This window comes from Leptopilina boulardi, unplaced genomic scaffold (genome assembly GCF_019393585.1).
Source record: "Leptopilina boulardi isolate dan_hultmark-lab unplaced genomic scaffold, ZJU_Lbou_2.1 LbouV2_165, whole genome shotgun sequence".
NCBI lineage: Eukaryota > Metazoa > Arthropoda > Insecta > Hymenoptera > Figitidae > Leptopilina > Leptopilina boulardi.
In genome coordinates, this window is record NW_026137713.1 from 2,757,148 (window position 1) to 2,785,104 (window position 27,957).

General features: G+C 24.1%; 2 protein-coding genes and 2 long non-coding RNA genes across 10 annotated transcripts in view; 2 read left to right on the plus strand and 2 right to left on the minus strand.

Moving 5' to 3' along the window:
• Positions 1-20,140, plus strand: part of LOC127277197 (protein FAM102A) — a 44,943-nt gene extending 24,803 nt beyond the window's left edge. For 4 of the 7 annotated variants that reach the window (XM_051298081.1, XM_051298083.1, XM_051298082.1 and 1 more), the window contains 8 exons: positions 9,272-9,392; positions 9,581-9,771; positions 9,880-10,085; positions 10,388-10,607; positions 11,828-12,484; positions 14,566-14,712; positions 15,679-15,884; positions 15,961-20,140. In XM_051298081.1, the coding sequence (XP_051154038.1) occupies positions 9,272-9,392; positions 9,581-9,771; positions 9,880-10,085; positions 10,388-10,607; positions 11,828-12,484; positions 14,566-14,712; positions 15,679-15,884; positions 15,961-16,079 (1,867 nt within the window). In that variant the 3' untranslated portion in view covers positions 16,080-20,140. The remainder of the gene's footprint in view (positions 1-9,271; positions 9,393-9,580; positions 9,772-9,879; positions 10,086-10,387; positions 10,608-11,827; positions 12,485-14,565; positions 14,713-15,678; positions 15,885-15,960) is intronic. The other 3 variants (XM_051298084.1, XM_051298085.1, XM_051298086.1) reach the window with 3 other exon arrangements.
• On the minus strand, positions 116-10,024 carry LOC127277201 (uncharacterized). Its single transcript, XR_007842341.1, has 5 exons — positions 9,882-10,024; positions 9,570-9,728; positions 5,638-5,866; positions 2,775-2,921; positions 116-2,369 (listed from the first exon to the last, which is right to left on the minus strand). It is a non-coding gene; the product is annotated as an uncharacterized LOC127277201 (long non-coding RNA).
• Positions 10,046-27,904, minus strand: LOC127277200 (uncharacterized). Its single transcript, XR_007842340.1, has 6 exons — positions 27,648-27,904; positions 26,383-26,660; positions 24,289-24,417; positions 22,959-23,040; positions 10,394-10,616; positions 10,046-10,184 (listed from the first exon to the last, which is right to left on the minus strand). It is a non-coding gene; the product is annotated as an uncharacterized LOC127277200 (long non-coding RNA).
• Positions 21,543-27,185, plus strand: LOC127277196 (nose resistant to fluoxetine protein 6-like). The gene is made up of 14 exons (XM_051298079.1): positions 21,543-21,904; positions 22,452-22,743; positions 23,912-24,156; positions 24,313-24,503; positions 24,619-24,743; positions 24,842-25,066; positions 25,161-25,374; positions 25,658-25,823; positions 25,907-25,986; positions 26,078-26,173; positions 26,264-26,393; positions 26,469-26,643; positions 26,752-26,894; positions 26,962-27,185. The coding sequence occupies exons 2-14, from the start codon at positions 22,518-22,520 to the stop codon at positions 27,082-27,084; spliced, it is 2,139 nt and encodes a 712-aa protein (XP_051154036.1). The 5' UTR covers positions 21,543-21,904; positions 22,452-22,517; the 3' UTR covers positions 27,085-27,185.
• Positions 27,905-27,957: the final 53 nt, after the last annotated feature.

Sequence of the window (27,957 nt, forward strand, 5' to 3'; positions counted from 1 at the left end):
TATATCTTAATCAAATCTAATAGAAATCGAGTCAAATATAATTGAATTGATTTAAAGATTTTTATATTTGGGTCAATTAAATATTTATTAGATCAAAAAATTGCTGCGAATTATCGTAAATATAATTTTTGTAATAATTATATATTTCAAATTAATTAAATATTTAAATATATATATTAAATATAAGAAAAGAATATTAAAGTAATTATTAACACATTTTCCTGATGTAAATAAAAACATTATTTCAAGCATGACAATGACAGTTTTTCATTTGCAACAGTAAACTGTGTTTTATGTGACGTAAAACATGATGCAATGTGTCTTTTTAAAAGTAATAGAAACATTTTATTTAAAAAAAAATAATAAAAGAAATACTGCTTATTAGATTAAGCTTTTTGGAAGCATTTTTAAAAATATTTTCCCCAAAAAATGATTTAATTTTTTTCAACATTTTTTTAATTCGAATTCATTTTTTAGGCCTCTCCCCCCATTTATAACAAGACCTCTATTATATCTTTGTTGTTTCAAACGAGTCGCACATGTTTAAATTGATAAAGGGAAATAAATAGTAACTATTATACACTCGGCCTGTTTCAATAAGCGATGAGCTACTTCCGGAATACGCCTCCATATTTCTATCTGCATATATATATGTAATTGAAAGTGTGCACTATGCGTAATACACTTATATTTTCAACACTCATATATACATAATTCACATTTGCTGAGAAAAATGTGTTGACATGAAAAACTATATACTGAAATGTGTCGTTTGCAATTTACGTTCTTTTTATCCAAATATAAATGTTGTACTCGACACAATTTTTACACATTTATTTTTTTTTGTAATTTTTTAAAATTTATTTTTCGTTTTATATTTTATTTGTCTAAATAAAAATTTTATTTACAGTAAAACGGAATTACATAAAATCGTATATTTTTGAATTTTAATTTCTTTTTACAAAATTGTAATTAAATAAAATGGAAAAATAATTTTTAGTAGAATATTGTATTACTAATTTTATTTAGTAATATTTTTTTTTCACTAAAGATTTTTAGTTCGAAAAATGACTAAAAATTAGAGGAAATTTTCAATTTAAAGAGTAGAGTATTTTATTTTTAGTAAAAATAAGAGCGGTCCGAAAAAAAAATTTCCGTTTTATTGATCACTGATGATGTCATCATTTTGCTTTTTTTTTTTTTATTGTAACAAAATGCCACGTGTTCATCCCATGATTATGTCAGATCCGCGATAATTGTCGAATCGAGGCGAAAGGCGCGGACTTTTGTGATGGCCTTGAATAAAATGTAAAGTCTGGGTCAGGATCTTTGGCAATGGGCCCAGAATCGAAATTCTCCTTTTATCCATATAAATTGCGATAATTAACATTCTTTTATTTTTTTTTATTCTCTTTCCATTTTTTTTACATATTTCCTATTTTTTTGACTTCTTTTCTTTTTTGCATTTTCTTCGTGTTTTGTCACAGCTATTTTTTATTTTTCATATTTTTCAAAAGTCGATATAAAACCTTATAAATGCCAAGTTCCGTTTTCATAATACATTATTTCATGAATATTATTTTTATTCATTTTTTTCTTAGATTCATTTTATTTATGTATTTCTTTTAATTTTTTTATACTTATTAATTTTTTATTAACTAATTTAAAAAATAAGTGTAGAACCTAGTTTTGCGATAATAAATTTTCAAGTTGATTGTCTAATTCTCTATATATAGAGTTAATTATACTGTTGACATTGTGATAAGTTATATGTCAAATATTTATTGCTCTCGAGAAAATATAAAAAAGTGAAAAACTTTTGAATTTATTATTCTAAAGTTTGTACTCACGAGATGTGTTTTAAACAAAATTAAGACAAATTAAGGGTTTGATTCTTCAAGGACGACAATTTATATTATAGTTTTTGGTTAGATCGTATAAAAATGATAATTATAAAAAAGGTTATAGTTTTCGATTAATTTCAGCAGATAACTTTTTGTTTTTTGTTTTTTGTTTTTTTTTTTTGACAATCATTGCAAATAATGGTCAAGGTTTTTTTATTTTGAATTTTCTTTTTTTTTCTATTCGAGTTGATCGTTGGTATTAAAGTTGTGCTACATCACTAATCCAGGATTACATAGAACAGAAAGAATTCTTGATTGTGTATAGTTGAAAATGTATGTACATGTCGCATTGTGAAAAATTCACGACATTCTTGAACTAATACTTATTATGTTAATCAGGTTTTCGTTTTGTATGGTCTTCTTCTTTTTTTTCTTCTTCTTTGAAAAAAAAAAATGCCATAAACAATGCCTCAGTTTTTTGTCTTCTTTATAATTTGAATAACTGTTTAACTTTTTGTCTTTGACCTGAAAAAGAAAAGAAAATTTTTATTTTGTTTTTTTTATTCTCTCGAAATTCATTAGACAAAATTTTTTTTTTTTTTAAAGTACTTTCTTGATATTTTCATCTTTATAATTGCAGAAGTTTAGCTTAAAATCTTTTGATATTTGAATAAAATAGACTTACGCGAGAAAAAAGTTTGTTTTGAAAAGTCAAGAGGATAAATTCTTTTGAAAAGAGAAAATTTTTTATTTTAAACAAAAAATAAAATTATAATTAAAAAAAAAATTTTTTTTAAATTATAATTATAATGAAAAATATAATTATTATACTTAATTGTATTTTTATATAGAAATAATTATTTTAAGATTTAAAAAAAAAGAATGAGAAATTTATTTTTTTTATGATTGAGTGTTAATATTAATACTCACAACAATCAGATTACATCATAACAAATGTTAATTGTATTTTCTTTCAATTGTCCATGGTCTTTATATAATCAGGATTATATTTGATTCCTCGAAGTTTGAGACACAATGTAATGTAGATTCGATTTCTTAATCACTTGGTTAAGCTTTCTGTAATTTGAAAAATTAAAAAATGTAAATTAATATGTCAAAAGTAAAGTTTCTTTTAAAATAATTAAAATTAAAAAAAAAATAGGACTTTAGAATTCGTGGTTAGCAAAGTTATGAGGAGTGGGAAAAAATTGGAAAATTAGGAGTTTAAGTTTTTGAGTCAATTGATAATAATTCTTTCTAAATAGACCGAGACAATATCATCAGATTAACTGTTTTAGATATGTAACGTTATAAATTTTTTTCTCTATTTTAATCCGCTCTGATTGGAATAAAATAACATTGTTTTTATTTCCAAGCCTTGTAAGGGTTATATTGCGGGAGAATTTTTTTTTTTTTTTGTGGTGAGAGAAATCACGCAATCCACTGCAATTTCTTAATACGACACGCTGGATGACCTAGAGTAACGCGTTTCGTTCTCTGTTGTATAAATTTGTTTTATATTGGAATTACGATTTTTTATGCAAGTTTTTTTTCTTCATAAATTTTTCAAAATTCATTTTTGTCTAATCAATATTCTCAAAATTATATATTTTTATAATTCCCCGGTGCCCTTGCCACACAAATGACTATTATTATGGAAAGTGATATGAACTTTTTGATTAAACCACACCTTCGATTTGTTCCACATTGTTCTTCTGTCTGTGTAAATATGACACCCACGCTTTTGTGTATTTTGCATTAAAGATTTTTCCAATTTTTTTTTTTTTTTTTTTTTTTTTGAGAAAAAAAACCTAAGATTCCGATTCTATTGGAAAATTTTTTTTTCTTTAATTATTGTTTTATTTTTTCTGAATTTTGTCATCTAGTGAAGATGAGACTTTATACTAATTATCATTTTACACATCAGTTTGTTTCTCGTAAAGTATAATTTTATTCTTATCTATAATAATACGATGACTTGATGAAAACAGAAAAATAGATTATAATTACAGGATCATATATAGATAAATAATAATTTATTTTATTACTATTTTAATGAATTTTTCCCAGTAATTATTATTTTTTCCTTTTATTATCCGAGGAATGTGAACTATTTAAAATTTTTTTTTTATTTATTATATTATTTGTTTTTTATCATTTTAAAAATCTTTTCTATTACTTAACGGTCTATAGCTCGTAAAATTCTTAAATAAATAAATAAATATTTGTTAGTAAAAAATTTGATTTTTATCATATATTTTTTTAAAGTTGACAAAGATTAATCATTTTAAAATAAAAATTTAACATTTATTATTACAATAAGATATTGGACTCGATCCTTGCTATCTGCTTTATTATATCATTTAAGTTAGACGTTTCCGTTACATTTATTTTTATATTACATCACGGAAGCTAATCTCCTTAAGTATATTTGTTAGACACGCTTTGAAATTTTTTGATTAATAAGATTATATATGAGAAAAACTACAACAATAATAAAATAATTATTTTAAATTAAATTTTTAATTTTTAAACCGCAATTTAACATAATGATGTAAAAATAGAATTTTTTTTTTAGAAATATTTTATTACTTGAAAATTTAATTGATTTTACCTTGTCTGCAAAATGTAAATTTTAGCATTTAAATTGTTACATCACATATATTAATTTAATTAAAAATTCTTAAATTCATAAAAAAAAAATTTTAATTTTTAGAATTTTTTCAAATTTGAATATTACAATATTTGTTGAAATTATTTATCTAAATATTTTCCGCAAGTGAAATTATTTTCGAATCGTAAAAAAGAAAAAAAATAATTTAATGGTATATAATAGTAAGGTTTGGTTTACACTGCAAAATGTTTATATATAGTAAAAAAAAAAGTAACATTTTTATATTTAAATTTGTGTTAAATTTTTTTTTTTTGTGAAAAATTATACTCGTATGAAAGTATATTGTTTTGAAAAAAAAAATTGAAGCCGCATAACTGCAACACTATTTTATAAAGTAGAGAAGTCATTGACCGGCATAAGATTAAATAATGTCAAACAATTTGTTTAATGATCTCATTAAACTGTTTTAATTGAGACTATTATTGATTCACTGTGGAAATATATATATATATATATATGTACAAGATTTTATCGGTGAATTTTGTGTGATTACGTATGCTGGTTTACTTTCTCGAGATGGTGAAATTGCGTTAGTTTCCAATAAAGCGACTGCACGGCTTAGCTGTTCAGCCGAAGGCAAGGCTGTCTCAAGGTTGTTAGCCAGGAGAGTACGTCACACTGTATACACGAACAATTTTGTAATAGTTCTCGCGATGAAATAAACACATATTATTATAATTATATTTTTTTTATCGATCTTTAACAAATTTTTAATTAAAAAGAAAAAAATGACAAATTTTTTTCTCTTTTTTTTCTATAACTTTTGATTCCCTTTTTTTAAATATCAATTATATAAATATAACGATTTATATTTTATCAAAGTACATAATTTTTAATGTTTCGGATAAAATTTTAATTTTCAACCTTGTTCTCTAGACCTTGATGACATTCAAAGGATAAAATTAAAATTTTCGTGATACATAAATATTAATTTACATTTTGAAATTAGCCCATGATTATAATTATTCTAATAGCGCATTCTAAAAAGAATTTGTTTCAATTTATTTGAATGAAATCAATTTTTTTTAAAATCGTATATTTTTATAAATAAATTAATCGATTTTTGTTAATAAACTGAAAATAACTCAAAAAGAAGAAGACATTTGCTTGACCCTTCACCTCTGGTTATGGTTATATCCATCTCGAGTCAAAGCGCGATTATAGGCTCCTATATTCATAAAAGCCCTATTTAAGTTCATTATAACGATGCTTTAGAACAGGCAGCGAGTTGACCTTTTGCAATCAGATTTGGTTACTGAAGTTCAAACACGCAACACTTAGTGCATAATATCTCACTTTTAATTTTTCATTCTCGAATTGTCCAGTAACCTTCACCTTGTTCCTCGAACTGAAAAAAAATTATTTCAAATCAATTTTTATATTTCAACTAAGTCGATTAATTTCTATATATGAAATAATTATTTTTCTTATTGTTTTTACACAAGGAAAAAAATTATTTCAAATAAACAAATTTTTATATTTCCAACTATATATGTCGATTATTTTTTCAAAGTATATAAAAATAATTTTTTTTTCTATGGTTTTTAAATAAGGAGAAAAAGAAAAATTTTTCTAATATTTATTTTATAAATATAGTAGTTTTTTTAATATTAATAATATTTATTATCATAAATAATAAATTATAATTTAATAAAACAAAGAAAAATATTGAAAATAATATATAGAAAAATATGTAATCAATTTTGTTTTAAAAATCTTATTTCAACGCGAAGTGCATGTCTACATTTAATAACCCTCTTGAAAATAATAATAATAAAAAAAAAAGAATCTGTATCTTAGAAATCTCCCCCTGAAGATGCGATCTTGGCTTCGTTAAATGACGTGTGTGCAGTAAATGTTGTGAGCACAGCACGAAACGAACACGCATGATGCACATAGTTCAACGATCCAAAACGACTGACTAAACAAATTGCTTATATATACTCTAATCCAAAATTTAGTTTATTTTGGTTTTCATTTTAATTTCAGAAAGAAATTTTCTCTTTTTATATTGTTCAAAAATAAAAATTGTTTCTTTTTTTGATAACAAAAGAAATATTAAATTATTTACTTATGGAAATTCAATATTTACTTAAACCAAATTTTTTTTAAAAAAAAAAAAATAAATAAATAAAAATTTTTATCCTTTTTATTTTTTTCCACACGAAAAAAAAACAAATCTATTATTCATTATGAAATGGATTTTCATAAATGTAAAACAATATTTTATCGTATAATATTTCCCCCTGTGTTATATTCAGGTATAATAATTTACCTGCTGTTACAGCAGTTCACGCACGGAAAACCTTGTTTATTCATTTGCTGGCACGTGGCCTCAAAAAAAAGCTCCTTATCTTCACTTTTGTATCCATTACATTTCCTTCGTTCTAGTTACAGAATTTGAACGAGCTTCAATACAATAAAATCCTAACTACATTGTTTGATTGTTTCGTTGCCAAGTAACGAAAGGTCTTTCATTAAATATTTAACATAAATTATTTTAATAAAAATAAAAAAAATAAAATAAAACATTTTCAAAACGTATGATTACATAGTTTGAAAGTTTAGTTTAGTTTCCTTCATATAGTTTTAGGGGAAAAAATGGAGGAAAAAAATAATAATTCCATTAAATATTATAAAATCACAAAAATAAAAATGAAATTATTTAAAAAAAAATTTTTAAATGAAAATAAATAGGTTTTTTTTTTTAAAAAAATATTTTTGTAAATTTATAGATCTCGTTAGTATTTTAATCAATTCTCCCTTATCTATTGTTGGATATTTCGCACATAATCACCCACACATTCTACGTTAACCTTCATGAAATTCTTGAACTTCTCCTCCCACGTTAGTTCCGAATACTCTCAGCCTTGTCATTCATAAATTTCCGTCCTCTTTTCATTGCACTTCATACTTCAATTTTTAGTGAAAATTTTACTATAATTAAAATAACGGTAAAATTCAATTAAATGAAATTTTTTTTTTAATTCTCTAATAGCAATGATTTCTGATTAAATTTTAAGCACTTTAATTCCAATAAAAATATAAATAATAAAAGAAAATTTTTTTCCATGTCGCTTTTCAAAAAATGAAATTACATTATTTTTTTCTTTTTTGTCTTGATATTATAATGGTTATAATACTTTTACAAATATTGTATAACAAATCTCGGTCAGCGATGCGTTGTCACGTTTCTTTCTTAAGTGCAATCTGTCTATTTTACTTCCGTCTCTTTCAAATACAAAAACGAATCGACAATAAAGCCGACAATATAAAAATATATATATATATATATAAGGTGTAAGTTAATTTGTCGCGAATTTTCTTCTTTGATATATTTAACCCAGATTTTACAATGTTACAATTTTCACGAGGTACTGAAAAGTCTTTTTTTTTAATGACATTTAAAAATACATTCTCAATTACGAGGCTAATAATTTTTTAAGAGGGATTATAAAAATAAAAAAAAATAAAAAATTATTTTAATGATTTTACAAGAATATTTGTAGAAAATTATATAATAATTAAATCGTAAAAATTCTTTTAGTTTTTTTGAGTATATAAAATGATATATTAATTTTATGAGAATTAATAGCAAAGAAAGTAGGTACACGATAAAAATTTTTATTTAGATATTAAAAAGTATCTTTTTTAATATTAATTCTGATTGTAATATAATCAATCATATTGGATTAAATTCTCTCATTGACGGCGGAAATGATTAAAACATTACTCATATATTTTTTAAAAAATATGATAAAATTACGATTTCGATGAAAAATTGTCTTATTCATGACAATTAAATTAGATTAATTAAATTCCACTTGATAAAAAAATTATTATTGGTTTTAATTATGTTATTTAAACGAATTTGTAAAAAAAAAAAATTTCTTATATTAATTTATATTATTATATTAATTTGATTTTTTTTTTAAATTTTACAAGGAGGCAAACATTTATTTTTAAACATAAAAAGAAATGATTGGTTTGTAGAAAAGTAAATTTCAGTAAATACCCTCTGATTATATCGCCAAGAGCAATAAATGAACGTAAAAAAGAGAAATGGACCAATAAAATAAGAATATTAAAAATTTACTATCTCCTTCGTTTTGTGCTTCCTTATCTTTTTTTTTTTCTCTACCGGAATAACTATTTACAATTTTTGTAACAATTTTTAATGCCTCAACCAGAATTTAAAAAAATATATTTTTTAATTACTTAATGCCATTAAATAATTATTAATAATCGAATAATAATAAATAATATTGAATTTATGTGTTAGGTAAATTTTAACGTTTTGAAAATATTGTCATTTTTTACTGCAACCTTTTATCTTTTTTTTTTATTTGTTGTCTTTAGAGCGATTTTTTTTCCAAATGAACCGTAAAAAGAAAAGAGAAGAGCAAACTAAAATTTATGATTAAGAAAAGGTCAGCCAAGTTATGTGGGTGTATAGAGAACGGAAGCATTTTTACCGGATGTAAACCACACTCTGCATATGTTTCATTTATCATTTCACCTTTATCGATAAATCTACGCCCTAAAATTTGATTTTGACAAGTCATCCTTAAAAATAGTATGTTAAAAAAAGGGAAATTGTTTCGCAAATTTTTTTCTTTAATATATCGATAAACAATTTTATTTTTAAATTTAATGAATTATAAATTTAAAATTTATAATTATTTATTTATAATTTTAAATTATAAATAATTCTATTTATTTTTATACTGAAATTTTTCTTTTATTTTTACAGAATGGAAGTGCAGGACCACACTGTTAGGTGGAATGCAAAATTTGACTTCCTTTGTAAAATGAGTGCCAATGCATCTACTGGAGTCTTAGACCCCTGTAATCTAAGGATATCAGTTAGAAAGGTGAGAATTTGTTTTTTTTTTCTTTGTTTTCCAGTAAAATAATAATCAGAGATGCTAATTTTGTTTCACGTTTTGTGATTTTTAAATTTTTTATAAAACTTAATTCAATTTAATTTTTAATTAAAAATTTTGATCTTTCTATTATTTCTAAGTGATAATTAATTAATTTGGAATTACTTTTTATTTAGGAATTGAAGGGAGGCAGGTCCTACCAAAAACTCGGTTTCTGCGACTTAAATCTTGCCGAATTCGCTGGAGCTGGTCTCTGTCGAAGAAGGTGTCTTTTGGAGGGTTATGACGCGAGGCATCGTCAGGATAATTCTATGCTGCGAGTCTCTATAAAAATGAACATGGTTTCAGGAGATATTCTCTTTAAAGTGTAAGAAAAAAATTTTTTTTCTCCGTTCTTCCATTTTAAAATTAATTTAAATTATTATTTATTTATTGTAAATAAAAATTAATATTCACATTTAATTTGCAATTACAGACCTTCGCCATCGTTGAAACAAACACAATTGGCAGTTCCGGGTGCTCCTGGAATTCCTGGAGTGACTGCTGACGAAGTTAGTTCAACTGACAGATGTAGTAATCGAGAGGATTACGTTTCCACTGGTTCTTTAGCAGGTAGTATAGCCAGTGCCAGCAGCGGATTCGGCAGTCTTCCTAAGAAGAGGCCGGCACTCTTCTCTTCAGGTCATCTTTCTATTTCGTTTTTTTTTTTTTTTTAATTTTTCTTTCCATTTTTTACCGTTTAGTTTTTTTCTTTTCGTTTTTCTTCAATTTTTTATACACCTGAAAAAATATTTTTTTTTAGTTAAATTATAACTTTTTTTATTTCACATTAGTTTCATATCAATTATTTCACATTCACAATTGGAAAATTATCATTAAAGGAAGAAGCAATAATTTTTAATATAAAAAAAAAACAATTTTGCTGCTAGTTAGGTAGTTGAAACTTTTTTTTTATTCTAAAAGAATATAATTATTTCTTGTAGAATTACTAAGCGGGACGGAGTTGTACGATCCAATGACATTGAGCGAGGTAATTCCTTCAGTTCTTCCAGTAGATGCTTCAACGGAAACACAAGCAGAATCTGGACACTCGAGAAATAGCAGTAACACGAGTCAGCTCAGCAAAGGATCCGGCTATGGATCCTTAAATTCTCATAGCCAGCACAGTAGACAAAGTAGTAGTGGTGATAGTGGTCATATTAGGTAAGCAAACTAAACAAAAAAAATTTCCCAGGAATAATTATTATTTTTATCAATTAAACAAAAAAAAACAATAGGTTAACGTTCTCTTTCGCGGAAAAAAAAGAAAAATATGTCCATCTTCTTATTTCTTCTTCATCATTTTTTCTTGTGTATAATATAACAGTGGAAGCGTTTTGTCAGCTAATGGATTTTTCTGTCTATACAATTTTTTCTTTCTTATCTACATATAAAAAGGAAAAACTAATGTCTAAATTTCGTTGAATTACTAAAATTTTTTTAATAATTAATTTAGTACTATAATGAATTAAGTATTAAATTAATTACAAATTGAAAAAAAGTAAATATTTTTATCTCTCTGTAATTTACTGGAGATTCTAATATTTAAATTTTCTCTCTTACATCACTGAGAGTTCATTAAATATTTGAGTCATTTTTTACCAGAAAATAGATTTCTTCTGTGAATTTTAAGTCGATTTAGGGAAAAAAAGAATTTTTTTTTAATACAAAGCGAACTAACCAGCTCATTAAAAACATCTCGAGAGGCTAATACTAGGTCCTTTGTAACTCTTTGAATTTGCTCACTTATTTCTTCGACACGCCCTGATCTTCATTATAAGCCTTCTTCACAAAAACAAAATCTTACGCACTTGGAATGATTGGCTTAACTCTTCTTTTTTTTTTTCTTCTGTTTTTTCCTCTTCCTCTATATTTCTCTCTCTCTTTAAAAATTCTTCACGCACGCAAGATTAAAATATTGCTTTGATCTTTTTTTGGACATTGCGGAAGGATAAGCACCCGAGAGAATGTGTTAAGTAAACATTTTGTATATTTTTCAAGTGTTTACTTATTTTGAGAAACTCTTTTCAGAAAAAAAAAATTATACATTTTTTTCAATAAGTTTACGCATATAAATAAACTGTTTAGAAGTTTTTGGTAAAATTTCAAATTAAATTTCAAAGCTGAAATTTATTTTTTGAATATATTTTTTTGTTATTCTTCCCAATTTTTTAAAATTAATTAATTTTTAGACAGTTAATTTTGTTTAGTTCTGAGAATGAAAAGTAGGATAATCTTTTATTTTTGTTCCTTTTCAATATAATTTTTGTTGAGCTGATTTTGTTTTTCGCGATGCGAAAAATTTGTTGTTTTTTTTTCTTGTCTTAATTTTATGATTTCTGCATGCCTGAATATTGTTTTTTTTGTGTTATCATCTTTTGTAGGTCACCTTCTTGGCCGGTTTGGGCTCCACGCCTCCCGACCCTCTCCCAAATTCAAAGTTACGAAGCCAGCAATGTCGAGTCTTCTCTTCCTAATAATGATCCTATATCACCAATGCCCATGTCCTTAGCAATAATGGATTCACCAACGACAAATCAGTTTTGGCCCACGTCGAGTCCCCTTTCTTCCAAGAAGCAAGGCGACCGTTATAATAATCAACAAAATCGTTCATATAAAATAAAGACATTAATTCTCGCGAATTATGAAAAAAGTAAATTGCAATCATCATCATCATCATCATCGTCATCAGTAAAAAATGGTATCGCAATAATTAATAATAATTTAACGAGTAACAATAATTCTGGTGGAATTTTTAAAATGCCATCAGCACAAAATGTTCCGTCGCGAAAAAATAATTTCGATTCACAAAATGAATATAGTAATAATAAAAATGGAGTTAAAGTGGGACCAAAGCCAAAAATTAGTCAACCAAGTTGGCGAGGCTTTTCAAAAACTTGTGATTTTATTGAAAAAGGAAAAACGAGTCCTGTTTTACGTTTGGCTGAACAGGCCAGAGCTGTTTCCTCTCCTGATCCACTTCATAGACCCGATAATCCTAGAGCCTCGACATTATCTACGGCCACAACTCAGACCTTCAGGTAGGTCTCATCAAGCCACTTTAGCATTTTTTCAAAAAAAAAAAAGAAAATTGAGTCTTTTCATCATTTTACATTATTTTTTTTTTCATGTTTGCTTAATCGAGAAAAATCATTTTCTTCATCGTAGTTATTGTGTAGATATCATGCTTATTTTATTGCAAGGGTGAACGATAATTTATCGCAGTTTGTTTCATGAATCCTCTGAAATTGAGGAATCATCATCTTGATTGATAATTTATATTTCTTTCTAATAGCAAAAACTTGATCTTTCAAGTATTTTTTTTTTTACCAAAAGTTTATTAAATTAGTCATTGCAAAAAATTAATTAATTTTTTCGATTTCTTTTTATTGCAGAAAAATAAATTTGCATTTTTTGCAATTATCAATTTAATTATTAATAAATTTAATTATAAAAAATAATTATTATAATAATATTGATCGTATAATATTATAATGTAATTAATTACAATTATTGTAATAATTGATGATTATTGCTTATAATAATATATTTAAATTAATTTTATTTTATTTTTAATAATAATTTTTTATTCTTATTGTCAATAATTCAATGATTATTGCTAATTATTGAATTATATGTATAAAGATAAATTTAACGCCTTCATGTGATTTTTAAAATTGTCGATGACTACTTTTTCTGATGTCAATATATATATATATATATGACGATTCATTAAAAAGAATTATTAAAATTATTCAATCATTGAAAAAGTAAAGATATGACCATTAAAAGATGAACACCTTGACTGCAATTTTCATTATAGATAATTTATCTTTATATACGTATATAGACGATTTCACAATTGCTACTGATTCAAACAAGTGGATTTGAAATCGTTCATTTTCTCTACATAATTTCAATTATACGCATTTACTCTCGAACAATCAATCTCAGTGTGAACTCGAGATTTATCGAGATAATTAAAAAAATGTAATTTTTTTCTTCTCGAAAATTTTTACAATTATTTAAAAACTTTAATTGAATATAAATAAAATTGAAGTGATTTAAATTGTGAAATAAAAAAATTATTATTAAAGGGTTAAAATTGAAAGAAATATTCTACGATTTATATTTGCATGGTTTTGCTATTTTTATATCTGCTTGATTTCAATATTATTCGTTAATTGCATTAATTGCTTTGTAGCTTTCATCAAAAAAAAAGTTCAAATATTTTCCTATCGCTTTCAATTTCCCATATTTTTATTTTCTAAATAAATATTTTTTTATTAGTCAAAATCATTCACAAGGAACTCGCCTCTAAAAAAAATAATAGAAATATTCGAATTTTACTATTTTATATTATAAGAAGTCTTTTTATAATATGATTAGGAAACTTGTCTAATATAATTATTAAATTTTTGTTTTTGTTTTGTTTAAAAATGTGCGAAGAGAACGTTTTATAAAATAATATTTTTTAAAATCTACCGTTAAATTTTAATTATTTAAAAAAAAAATAATTTTCAGGGAGGCTATCTTTGATCGTTCTGCTATTTTGTTTTTGTTTGTTTTTTTTTTTTTTTTTATAAATTTCTAGTATTTTGTGTCAATTATTATCTTTTATATTCATGTTTCGCTTATATTGCTTTGCGGATTTCTGTGTTTCAAGTTTGCCAAAAAAAAAAAAACGAGTACAGTTTGAAATTTTTCTCTAACTATTCATTGTGTGATTAAAAAAAAAAAGCCAAGATCGTTGATTGCTTCCCTTATAGATCTATATTTTTAATGTCGACCAGTGTTGCTAGGTCATTAAAACTTGAATTTTATTTTTTTTTCTCTCGAAAAATTGTAATTTTTTTTATAAAAATTTATTTTCTTGAATTCAATAGAAAAGAAAAATTATTTCTCCCTAATTTAAAATAATAAATTGATTTTTTAAAAAAATTTCTAAAATGTCAAAGATAAAAAGAAGAAAATTTGGAAAATAGGATTTAATGCATGGCAGAAAAAAATTATTATTTGGGGACTTTTAGCAACACTAGTCAGAAGAAAAAGAAGTCAGTTTTTTTTTGTCTGGATCTGACTGAAGAGCTTTTTTAGTTAGGAGAGCTTTAAATCCTTACAGGGGCGGAGGTCACCGGAAGTTACTGGACGGAGCGGGGGGCAAGTTAGCCACGGTAGCCACCAGTCCAGACTCCGAAGAGTCTTCAACTTTAGCAGTACCAGAAGTCGCGATTGTCAATGCGCAACAACGAAACAGCATTACCCCACCGTCAGTCCTTGCTTTTGTGTTACCTGTGATATTTTTTTTTTTTTTTTTTTTTTTTTTTTTTTTTTTTTTTTTTTTTTTTGCTTTAGTTGCAAAATCCATTTTGCCATTTGAAATCCTACAAAATTAAAACCTTAATTAAATTTGGAATTTAAGAGTTCGACCCATTGACACACAATTTTTTTCGCAAAATCAAGATTTACTTTTAAAATGGATTGATTTTTTTCTGGACTTTGACTCACAAAGAAAAATAAAAGAAAATTTCTCTAATTTCCAATTTAATAATTTTTTAATTAAGTTGGATATAAATTATTCAATTAAAAAAATTATGAAAAAAATTTGTTTTTGTGATAAATGAAATTTTTTTTCAAATTATACAATGGGTTGATATTCTTTACTTTTTTTTGATTTTTTTATAAATGACAAAAATTATCATTATGAAAAATAATTGCAAAAATGGACTTTCAGCAAAATTTCAAACGCTTTCACTTTTATAAAAAAAAAAATTGCATGTTTTGCTTCACTTGCGTTTGGTGGCAGATAAGAAATAAATTGTTCTAAATCTTTTTTTATTTTTCATCTGTTTTTTTTTTAATTGGCATGTTCATTTGGCATTATTATTATTATTCACTGAAATTGATACGCATGGTTTTTTCTATTGTGTCTTATTAGACTTATTTTAAATATTAATTTTTGTTTCTTTTATATTTGTTTTTACTATAATAGAGGTAGACAATAATTTCTTTTTTTTTTAGTTTGAAATAATTTTCTGAATTTTTGTTTACGTTTTAAATTTTCTATTAACACTATTTATTTATTATTTTTCTTTTTAGCAGGAAAATTAACTTAAAGAGAAAACAAAAAAAAATTAATAATAATTAATCAAGGAGGGTGTGAGTGTGTGTATGAATTTTTTGCAGATAATAATAATGAATTTGGAAAAAATTGATTTTCGTACTTTTTTTACAGGAATCCTTCAGGTGGTTCAGGTCTTAGTGAAACTGGGTCTTTGGACCGAGCAAAAGCGGCGCTCGAGCGTCGAAAAAAGGCTGAAGATGGTACGGGAAATTCCATCTTATGTAGGGTTGAGGTAACGAGACCTAATCCCGATTCATTAATAGATGAATTGCTGAAAGCAACGAATCTTGAACAATCGTCATTGGAGAGTAAAGAAAGTATGTTTTTTTTTTTCTAAAAAATATTGTTCTGAAATTTATTGAATTTTATCATTTATAATAATTTTTTTTTCAGCATCGGGATTGCAATTATTTGTAACTAAGGACGGACGAACAGCGTTGGGAACACATGAAGTTAAAAATCAAATGCCAGGAGGCTTTAAGCAGGTGGTCATGGAAGAAAACAACAGGTAACACGAAGTTACGATGTCACGTCGACATTATCCAAGACAAACCTCATCTGCGTTCTCATTAGCGCTTGTACCAGAGCTCGTTTACGAAGCTTGCGAGCCTCGGTAGTATAAAAAAAAAATAAGAGAACGTTGCACTAAAAATAAAAGCTAAAAGAAAATTCATTAAGACTTCGACTCGAATGACGCCACTTGTTACATATTTTAGATTAGCCCATACGGTGTTTAGCTTTTTTTCAAACCAACCTCACTTTTTGCTTTTCATATTTAAAAAAAAAAAATTGCATTTATTCTCTTTTTTTCACAAACAAAATCTCAGTGTCAGAAATTATGGACCATAAACAGTATTTAAATAATGTGTTCAGTTAAATTCAAATTTTGAATTTAACAAATATATAATTAACTTGAATATTTAAATTTTTTTGTTTGAATTTAATAAATTAATTTTATAGTGTGATTTAAAAAAAAATAGCTACGATTTTGAGAAGTGAGGTTTAGTTTCAAAAATTTCACAACGAAGCTTCATCGATGCAACTTAAGAAAAAGGCTCGTAATTTAGAAAAAAAAAAACAAACCTTAACAAAATGGCGTATAGAGTCAAAAAGTCAGTTTTTTGTTATAAGTCAAAAACATTTTATAAAATGGGTTCAAGGAAATCATGTAAATACAAAAGATAAAAGCAGAACTGCTTTTTTTAGTTAGAGAAAGAAAAAAAAAAGAAAATCCCATGACGTGAGAGACACACGCATATATAGATATATATAACTATTTTCTTCCGCGAAATCGAAGCACAAGAATTTTCGTTGTTGTGCTTCAAATAATGGAGCATTAGTCAATAAAAAAAAAAATAGTCGAGATAATTAAAAAAAAAACTTAACGAGAGATGATTAGTTATTGAAAAGAAAATTAACGAATCACGACCGTGGTCGAATAAATAAAACGTTAACTTATGTCGATGCTGCAAATGCACCAACATTTTTTTTCACTGAAAAATTATTTTTAAACAATTTTAATTCTCGAAATATTTTCTATTTTTAATTCATTTCTAAAATTTTTCTATTGTTTTTTTTTACTAACTCTTTTTAAAATTACTTTATTACTTTATTTTCTCAAATTTTTCTCTTCTCTCAATTTTATTTTTTTGAGTCTAAACTTCCAAAAACTTTACAAACCAACTTTGATTCCATTGCGGTTTTACATGCTCAAATCGTAATATTTCAAAGAACCGCGGAATAATCGTCTGATTTTTTTTTTGTTTTTGCAAAATAAGCACACAAAATCGAATGAAATAATTTTCAAAATAGGATAAGAAGTGCCAATTGAAGATAAAAAAAGGGAATCTATTATAAATTTTTTTTTTTTTAATGACGAGGAGACAAAAGTTTTCAAAAATATTTCAGGACGCAAAAAGAATTGTTTTTTTCTTGAAAATAGAATATTTGACAATTTTTTTCTTAAATATTAAACAAAAATAAATTATTTAAAAATATAATACATAATTATTCTGAAAATAAATATACAATTTACGGTTAATTGTGAAAATAAAATAGATTCTTTTTATGAAAGTTGCATTGGTAGAAAAGTAAAAAAAAAAATAAATAAATAAAACATTCGATTTAATCGAGTTTTCCATAAAACTGGGGATTTTTAGTTGGTGCAACCGACTGTTTAATATAGCAGTTTGTAAATATAGTGTAGTAACTGTTATGTAGTTAAGTGGCTGGTGTTATAAGGTTAATTTATGTACCAGTACCTAATTGAAGAAAAATAGAAAGTAATTTAATTTTATTTGTTACAAAATTTACAATGATTCTTTTCAGGAATGTAAAAATTTAATTTTTTTTAACACTTAATTTACAAAAAAAAAAGAAATGTTCTTTACAGTATTAAATCACTAAATTAAGTGATTTACCGAAAATTCGATAAACTCAAGTAAAAGAGTAAAAAACAAAATTGAGAAAAAAAAACTAATATTCAATTTGGAATAATTATGATTAGAATAATCGGAATAATTACGTTATTAATTAGAATAATTAATTGGATACAATTACATTTTTAATTAGAATAATTGAAATTTTATTATTAATTAGGCTAATTGAATTTATAATTACAAAGAAAATTCATTAAAATATTCAGAGTTATTTAATTAAAAATCTTAGAATAATTAGAATTAAAAATTACCAATTTAATTTCTAATCCAGAAAATTTGGAATAAATTTTTTTCCCCCTCTGTTGAAGATTTATTTAAAAAAAAAAATTTTTTTTAAATTTGCCAGTTTGAAAATAAGTCCAAGACTTTTTTTTTGTTAATTAACTAAAGAAATTTATACGGAAATCAGGTATTATATCTTAATCAGGTACTGGGACGTTTACCTTATATATTTTCTTCGTACTTGCAAAATTGTATTGCTGTGTTGGTATGATATTTTAAAAAAAAGGAAAAAAAAGTGGTCGAGAGAGATAATGTGTTAATAAAAGTGATACCTCGCGAAAATTGTTATCAAAAATGAGTGTCGATCGGACGCGGCTACTTCCAGAGTCTCAGGATTTATAAAATTCCCAAAATAAAATAAAATTTCTTTTTAAATTTTTGACTGAATTTTTAATTTTATAAATTTTAATTCTGATTATAAATCTGTTTAACTGTTTATAATTATTAAAAATATTAAACTTTTTGTAATTTTTAAAAATAATGATAATAATTTAATGAAATATGACTGATTAATTCAAATGAGTTTTTATAACGAAAATGCAAATGGAGATTTGAAAAAAAAATCTTTCTAAAGCGACGAAAATTTATTTCATAATTTTAAATGTATGAAATTTATTTTTAAAATAACTTTTCGAATTTTTGCAAAAAAAAAAAGTTTCTTTTAATATTTTCTTTTTTATATTTATGAATTCTTGAGTCTCTACTATTGTTCATGCCAAATCCGATTTTGTGAGTGATACAAATTATTTTTTCAATAGTCGTGAGTTTCTTATTTATATTTATGCCGAGAGAAAGAGAGAATGTTTACTATTGTCCATACTAGTGTGTTAATTGCGCAATTTGCGTGACAATTTTATTTATTTTAGGTGAGAATAGTGCGCGCAGGGAACATGGAACGATTCCTCTTTTTGTACATTATACATACATACACATATATGAAAGTAAACAGAATAATGAGAGTTAAAATATATTCCTTTTTGTACGCTATAAGATCTGAACAACACTTTGATAAAGAAACGTATATATTTATTATTATTATTATTATTCTATGATGTTTATACGAACACCAAATTGTTTAAATATTGAGCGCCAAGCAAAAAAAAAAAAAAAACCCCATAAAATTTTCTAGCAATTATTTATTTTTTTTATGAAAATAATATTAATTATGAATATTAATTTTTTTTATCGCTGTTAATGATGACGTTTGTAAATTATGGAATGAAAGATGAACATTTTATTACGCACCTTTTTTTCAAGTAGTATACAAAAAATTATTTTTTACTGTCAATTTTTAAGATATCGGAATGAATTTTATGCGGGCTTTATTTGTGCGCTCAATTATTAACTCGAATTATTTCAAATTTAAATTTGATCCTTTTTTTTTAATGAATTCTTTGAAGTTTTTCCATTTAAAAAATATAATTAAATAATTCATTTATTAAATTTTATTTTTCTTTTAAATCTAAATCTAAATAAATTGTTTTTGAATTTTAATTTAGAAGGTTTTTTTTTTTTTTTAAGAAGTGAATGGCGTTTCTTTCTCATTGTTGCTTTCTGATGATAGTCTTTTGTTACAATTTTTTGAGACAAGAGACAATTGAAGATATTATTGTTGTGATATTTTACAATGCTGTAATAATACCAGTTATTACCTGTATTATCAAATGTATTGTATTTACTTTTACTTAGAACGTGTGCCCAAAAAAAAGTATTGTACGTACATGTTCGGGCTGATTTCTATAATTTACTGTTGTTGACTATTCGTTTTATCTATTATGTAAAAAAAAACATCGCAAACTTCCATGTGCTGATAAAAAAATGAAAAAAAAAAATATCATGAAAATCAAATGAAACTATTTTTTAATCAATTTTTTAATATACCTTCTTTCTATTAATTATTGATTCAATAAAAAAAAAATTCAAATCTGTTTTAATTTTGAATGAAAATTTTTTCTTAATTATTAATAACAATGATAATAATAATAATATGAATTATAATACTATTTTTATTATTGTTATTATACGGATGGACCAAAAAAAAAAAATTAATTCTTTAAATATCATTTTTCCTTCACCTTGAACTAGATAAATGAACATAACGAAATAAATAATAAATTCGATATTTAAATTATAATGTTGTGGGCATCTTTTATTTTATTTGGCCTCGTTGAAAGTCAGAAAGCAATCCTTTATTGCTGTGTGACTATTTGGAAATTAATATCCAGTAAGATTTAAACACACACGACAGCCTTGAGTAATGTTCAATTCCAAAGTTCAAGGTTTTAATGTCAAGATCAAACATTATTTTGATTTCTCATTTAATATGTAAATTTTTTTTGAAGATGACAGTCAAAAATGTGCGTCATTTAAAAAAAAAGGGGAAAAGAGTGATTTTCAAAAATTGATCATAACAAAATTAAAATAGTTATGATCAATTAAAAAAAAAAAAATAATTTCGATAATTCTGATTACAAGTTAAGATTAATAACAAATAAAATAAATAAATTAATTTTAATTACTAAATTACTTTAAATTAATAATTTAATAATAAATTAATAATAATTTAACTAAGTTCTACTAGGAAAATTAAAAAAAATTTGAATTAACTAATTTTTAAATTTAATTAAGTTTCAATGGAAAATTGTTAAATTTGCTTTTCATTTTTGTAAATTTTTTAATTTTTTTCTACAATATTATAAATTAGTAACGATTGCATAATTTAGGAAGAAGCATCAAAGAATTACATCTCTCGTGGCGAAAAATCTACTTCATATTCAAATAGTAATCGTTCACTGTGACATAATATCACGTGGATAACTCAATGTCGTTCACCTCCATATTATTCACTCTATACATCCAAAAAAAAACCCATTCACTTTTCATTCTCAGATCTCCTCTAACTTCACTCATCATTGTTATTATTTTTTTTTTCAATTAAATGTCAATTTTTAATATGAGACAATTACGTAATTTATATAGGTTCAAATACATTTTTTATTTTGATAATAATCGTCCGAATATCTTTGTTTTTATTTATTTATTAATATAGGTAGTATTATTTTTTTATATTTATTTATTAATTAAACTTCAGCCTTTCGGCCCAGAAGTCGACTTGGTTTAATACAAAATTAATATAGGTAGTAATAAATAATAATAATAATAATAAAAATTAGTAATTATAATATAATTATAAAAATTTTATTTAGTGTAAATAAATTTTTTTTTATTTAAATAAAGAAAGATATTTTTCGTGGATTTTAATTAAAATAAGAAGAAGAAGAATCGGAGGATGAAAAGGGCGAACTAAATTTTCAAATGATGAATAAATTTACAGAAATTGAAAAAAAATATAAGAAGTGGTGCGAAGTTATTAGTGACCTTCAAATAAGAATGTTCACATGGACCTTTATAAAAGTTTTCAATGGAATAAAGTTAGGTACCAGTTTTTCAAAACTCTTTAATTCTAAGTGAATTTTAAGGAGGGGAAATTACGCAAATAATAAAAATAATCTTATATGTCCATTAGTAGAGATAGTGGGGCTGTCAGTAAGAGTTTACTCTTAAATTCTAATACGAATTTTCTTGCAGTTCTCTTTCTAACACCACTCTATCCGGAGGTTGTAACTTAGTTTCCTATTTCTTTTTTTTTTTTTTTTGTATACAGTCAATTTATTGAATTTGAAAATTAATTATAATTATTGAATTAATATCTAATAATTAATAGTTATTAATAACTGTTCATTGTCACATTTATTATTAAATAAATGAATAATTAATTGATATTCTACTAAATAATAATAATTAAATATAATATAAAAATTATTATTTAATATTGTAGAATTAACTTTCAAAAATAATATGACTATTAGAATACAAAAAAAAATTTACATTTTTTTAACAAAAAGAAATGAGTAAAATAATGATCTATAAATCTATCTTTTTATAACGTTAGTTCAAATTAATAATACAAGAATTAATTTCAATAAATTGATTCTTTAATTATCAATTTTTGGTTTTCTTTCATTATTGTTATATTCTAATTTTTTTCAAATAATTTCATTTTATTAAAAAAAAAAAAATTAATATGTAGAAATAAAACAATTTTTTTTGTTATCAAAATGAATCTGAAAATTCGTTCTTTTTGTGAATGAAAATTATTTTTAGGAATCAGTGTCAATGATCGTTGTGTGTTGTTTTGTGTGATAAAATAAATAAAAAAAGTCAAGAAAAATGATTGACAAGACAATTTTAAAGACATGGATAATAGCTTTACTTTTCTCACTATCGGGAGGATATGATATCGACGATAACGATAGAAACAAGGAAGTTATGAGTCGAACACTACCGGCTTATGCATTTGCTCAAAATGCTAATTTATTGAATGGATCTGGTTGTGAAAAGAATTTAATCGAGTTTCGAGAAGCAATTGACAACAGGAAATTGTGGAGTTTAAGAAGTTAGTAAAAAATATTAAATTTTATTTTTTTTTCAAATATAAATAATATTAATTATTTAAAGTTAATTGTTTTAGGTATATTAATTAAATTATTTAAAACCAGGGGTGATTGCAAAATTTCATTTTCAAAATTCTTTTCCCTGATTGGGAAAATTATTTAAATTCTCGCTATAAAATTTTTAATCTTACATACATAAATTAATCAAATTTCTTACCTTTTTTATAAAAATTGTCCCTGTTGTTGTTGTTTTTGATGGTTTCTTTCAATGTTAGTCTGATCATAAAAATTTCCCGATCCTGAAGAAATAAAAAATTATTAATTAACTATATATTTAAAATAATTAGAAAAAAATAAAAATATATTTACACTTTTTAATTTTAATTATTTGTTAATTTGGAAAAATAATTTTTTCAGTATAGAGTGAAAAATTATTATACAATAATTAGGAGATCAATTAAGTGAGGAAAATGAGAAAAGCCGTTTGATAAAAAAAAAAAAAGAAAGAAATTAATTGTAACTATAAGACACGTTAACATAGATTTGCAATGATAATAAATTATGAATACACATACACAACTCAATAGTTATGGTATAATCGTGTATACATGATATTACACAACTGATGGTGTATGCATAAGTTAATTATTGTTCCGATTGTGTCAGGTGCGTGATTATCAGGACGAGAGAGAAAAAGATCCACTTTCGCGTGAATGTTATACAAGAAACTTGTTTTATTCACATTACAGGGAAATGTATACATATATACTATATAGTGGCTATTTCTCCTTGTCATTTTATAAAGCTACAATCATTTCAATGCAATTTACACCAAATGACCCTTACAAGTGAAAATTAATGTCATTTTACCTGACACATTCTTTATATTATTTCCGCCAAAGAGTATTGAACCAGTTGATTTTTTTTTCTTTTTTTTGTAAAAATCAATTCTCAAAATATATTCAGAGCGTTTATATAATTGAATTGGAATAGTTGGAAAATTTATGTAATCAATTTTTAGATTCTATATTTAATAAAATTAATCAAAAATATTTAGAAATTTAATGATATTTTTGTTAAAAAATTTTTTTTTTATGAATTTTTGTTTAATTTATTAATGGGAACAAACTATTTATTTCTAATAAATATTTTTTGTTTACTTAATTATAGTGTTGGACTCAAGTGGAGAACCAAAGCCGGGATTTATTTATGGAAATAATTATTGGTTGGGAATTCGAAGTCAATGTTATGATTCAACAAATAAATCACCACTGATACTCAGTGAAAGAATAAAATTAAATAATTCATTGTATCGTAATGTAAAAGAAGAATTTCCACCGTTTGATGTTCATTATTTTGTTGCATATTTTTTGCACAATAGTACATTACAATATCACGTTATTTTACCAAATGAGGCAAGAATTTATTTTTTTTTTTTTATTACTATTGTAATTTAGTAGAATTGAAATTATTAAATAAAAAAGTTTTCTTTTAAATAAATTCAATTTTTTTCAAATATTAATTTTATAATATTTGTTAAAACTTACTTGTTTTCTTCATTATTTTTTCAGAATATAATCACACTTGGTTTGTGTTTGCCGGCCACTTGTAGCATGATGGAAATTGGATTAATTTTGAATAAAACGTTTCGGGAACGAACACTTTTTATTGGTGATCTGTATAAAGCAGATTTTAAATTAGTAGAAATTAAAGATTTAACGGAAGATAAATTGTCGATGAATTTTAGAAGAATTTTTATTTTGTGAGTAAAATGACAAAAAATGATAAAAGAAATATTGTTTTAAATATATGATTTCTGACTAAATTTTTTTTAATAAAAAAACAAATTAATTGTTTTTATATTTTTTTTGTTACAGAATCATTTTCTCGTCTCTTTTATTAATAATGCTTATGGGGACAATTTACGATGTTCTAGTTTATCAAAAATATTTTAAAATGCAAAAAAAGTTTGTTCAATTGGAAAATGTCCCCAATAAAAATGGTAGGAATTTTGTTAAATTGTTCTTTATTAAAATATTTTAATTTAATTATTTTGTTTCAAATATTTTATTTATTTTTTTTTTTTTTGCTAATTTTTAGAAATGAAGGAATGTAGCAAATTTTTGGAATCACCAATATTGAAAAAACATTCTCAAAGTACTTGGGAAAAAGTGCTTATGTGTTTTTCAATTTATACAAATACAAAAATTATTTTCACAACGAAATTAAATTCCGATTCAATACCAGTGATTCATGGATTAAGATTTTTGGGAATGGCGTGGATAATTATGATTCATACTATATTCTATATGAGCGATTATGCTGGCAAGTATTTCATAATAATTTGATTATGTTAAAATTACCTCATTTTTTTTTTAATGAAAATTAAAAAAAAAAATTATTTTTCAATGTTAAACAGATAATAAACCAATGTCTTGGCGTATATCCGAAGGTTTTGTTGTACAAATAATTTCAAATTCAACATTATCAGTTGATACATTTTTCTTTCTCAGTGGATTTCTTGTCTCTTATTTATATTTAAATGAAAAAAAGAAAAAAATCGATAAAAAGCCAATTGAGTATAGTAAAAAAGTTAACGAATTTTTTGGTGCTATCCTCAAGAGATTTCTCAGGTACAAATAATTTATAATAATATAAATATAAATAAAACAATTAATATCGCGTGATATTGCAATTACGTTATATAGAATTTCACTAATTTATAAAATGTTATGTAAGACTACTTGTTAATAATGTTCTTATACAACAGGCACTTAAAAACGATTTATTTGCTCTAAATCAGCTAATTAATTTTTTCTTTTTTTTTTTTGACACAAAAAACATATATTTATATAATATTAGTTATTGTAAATTTATTATAATAATTAAATATTTAATGAAATTTTTGTTTATAAGATTGACACCAGCTTATATGATGGTTGTTGGAATTGTTGAAGTAAATTCAGCCTGGTACGGTGAAGTTTCACAATTTTACATGTCCGAAAGACCACAAGAACTATGTGCAAAATATTGGTGGAGAAATATTCTTTATATCAATAATCTTTTTGGTAGAGATAAAATGGTGAATATTCAAAATTCTTTATAACTGAATTTAATTTAAAAAAATTAACATTTTTAATTTCTGTTTCATTTTTTTTTTTGCAGTGTATGTCTTGGAGTTGGTACTTATCGAACGATATGCAATTTTTCATAATTGGAACGTTCCTTTTAATTTTGTCCTCCGTGTGAGTTTAAAGTAAAATAAAAACTTGACACAAAAATTATTTTAAAAAAATTTAAGCTTTAGAAAATTATAACTATTTTCAATATTTTCAGATGCTTCTATTTAGCTTCGACCATATTGATTTCATTAATGATCGGATCAATTGGAATAACCGGTTATATTTCATATATTTACGGATATGTTCCAACGTAAGATTTAAAAAAAAAAAACAACTTTTTAAATATAAATTATGATAATTCTATTTCTAATTATTTTGTTTTTGTAATTCATTATTTTAGATTAGATGCTCAATATCACATGCTTAATGTTTTATATGATCCACCTTGGACAAGAATAGGACCATATATCGTGGGAATGATCACTGCTTATATTTTGATAAAGCTGAATAATAAATTACCTTTAAAAACAGTAAATTCTCTTCACTCTTAGATTGTTGGCCATTTGGGAGAAATTTTGATAAAAAAAAAATTCCCTTTTTTTTAGAGAACTGTTGCCCTTTGTTGGATGCTAGGAAGTTCTTGTAATCTCTTTGTACTTTTTGGAATTTGGAAAAGATATATTTCCATATTGTCGGCGGCATTTTATGTTGGACTCAGTAGAACAATATGGGCTGTTGGTCTTTCTTGGTTGCTCATCGCTTGTTGTACACGTCATGGAGGTGACAAAAAAAATTCCCTAATGAGAAATTTAATTAAATTAATTGAAAAAGAAAGTTTTTTTTAAAATTTTAATTATATTAATATTTAATTTAATTAAAAATTTTCAGGAATTGTCAACAAAATTCTTTCCTTTAGAGGATGGATTCCATTAAGTAGGCTCACATATTGTGCCTATTTATTAAATCCTTTTTTAATTAATTCTATTTTCCTTCATAGTGAATCTTCTCAACATGTTGAATTTTTACCTAATGTAAGTATATTATTTTTAAAGAAATAATTTTACAAGATAATAAAATATAATAAAAATTTGGTTACAGACTACCACATTTATGGGAATATTTGCAATAACTTATATTTGTTCTTATGTTCTCACTTTAATGCTTGAGACTCCAAATATTTTGCTCATGAGATTATTAACAAGTCCTTCCAGAAAAAATTGATAATAAAATTTGTTTTATTAGTTTTTAAAATTAAAAAAAAATATTAAATATAATTTGTAAATAGTAATGAATAAATAGTTGATATTTTTATATAAATTTAATATTTGTTGATTATTTACTTTAATTTATTTTAAACACTCAATTTACCGTTTTATTATTAAATTTACAAATATTTACAAGTGACCAGAGTTGGGTAAACACAGGTCGAAAATTGTTCTACGTTTCTTATTGGTTGGTAATTATTTCGTGAAATATTACCAGCCAATAGAAGAGGTTCTTTAACGTATCTACTCATCCCTGCTTGCCTGTCACTTTATTTACCTAACCTCTCTTCAATGTTTATTATTGTCATTTTGTTTTAATGGTAAAAATTTATATTATTTTTTAGTTTTACAGAATATTTGAAATATTAACTCTATTAATTTATAAATAAATAAACCCTGGGTAAAAGAATTTCAAGTTCTTTGCAAATTCTCTTGATTATTCAGTATCGTGAAGTTAACACAATTTATTCATATTTATTATTAATAAAATAAAAATATTTACGATTTGAAATACATTACCTATTTTTTTGTTTAACATTTCGATGTTAAACTTTTTAGGTTATGTTTTCGTGTCAAAAACTTTTATCTGAATATACTAATTTTTTTCTTGCCTTCCACAAAACTTTTATCAATTATTGATTATTTATATAAAACAGTACTTAATTATCAAAAAAAAATATGTAGAATTAACGTTACGATTACAGAAATACTGAAAAATTTTATTTCGTTGTAAACACTCTGACGACGCCATTTTTAATGAGCAGTAATGCCAATTCAAGATAACAAAATACTGAACTTTTTCACTTCTACCAACATGAAAAAATTCCTT

Excerpts from the sequence above, each read along its gene's own strand:
- LOC127277196 (XM_051298079.1), top strand. The coding sequence starts at position 22,518 with ATGATTGACAAGACAATTTTAAAGACATGGATAATAGCTTTACTTTTC. Across the intron at positions 22,744-23,911 it reads GAAATTGTGGAGTTTAAGAA|TGTTGGACTCAAGTGGAGAA; the intron begins GTTAGTAAAAAA and ends ACTTAATTATAG. Across the intron at positions 26,394-26,468 it reads ATAAATTACCTTTAAAAACA|AGAACTGTTGCCCTTTGTTG; the intron begins GTAAATTCTCTT and ends CCTTTTTTTTAG.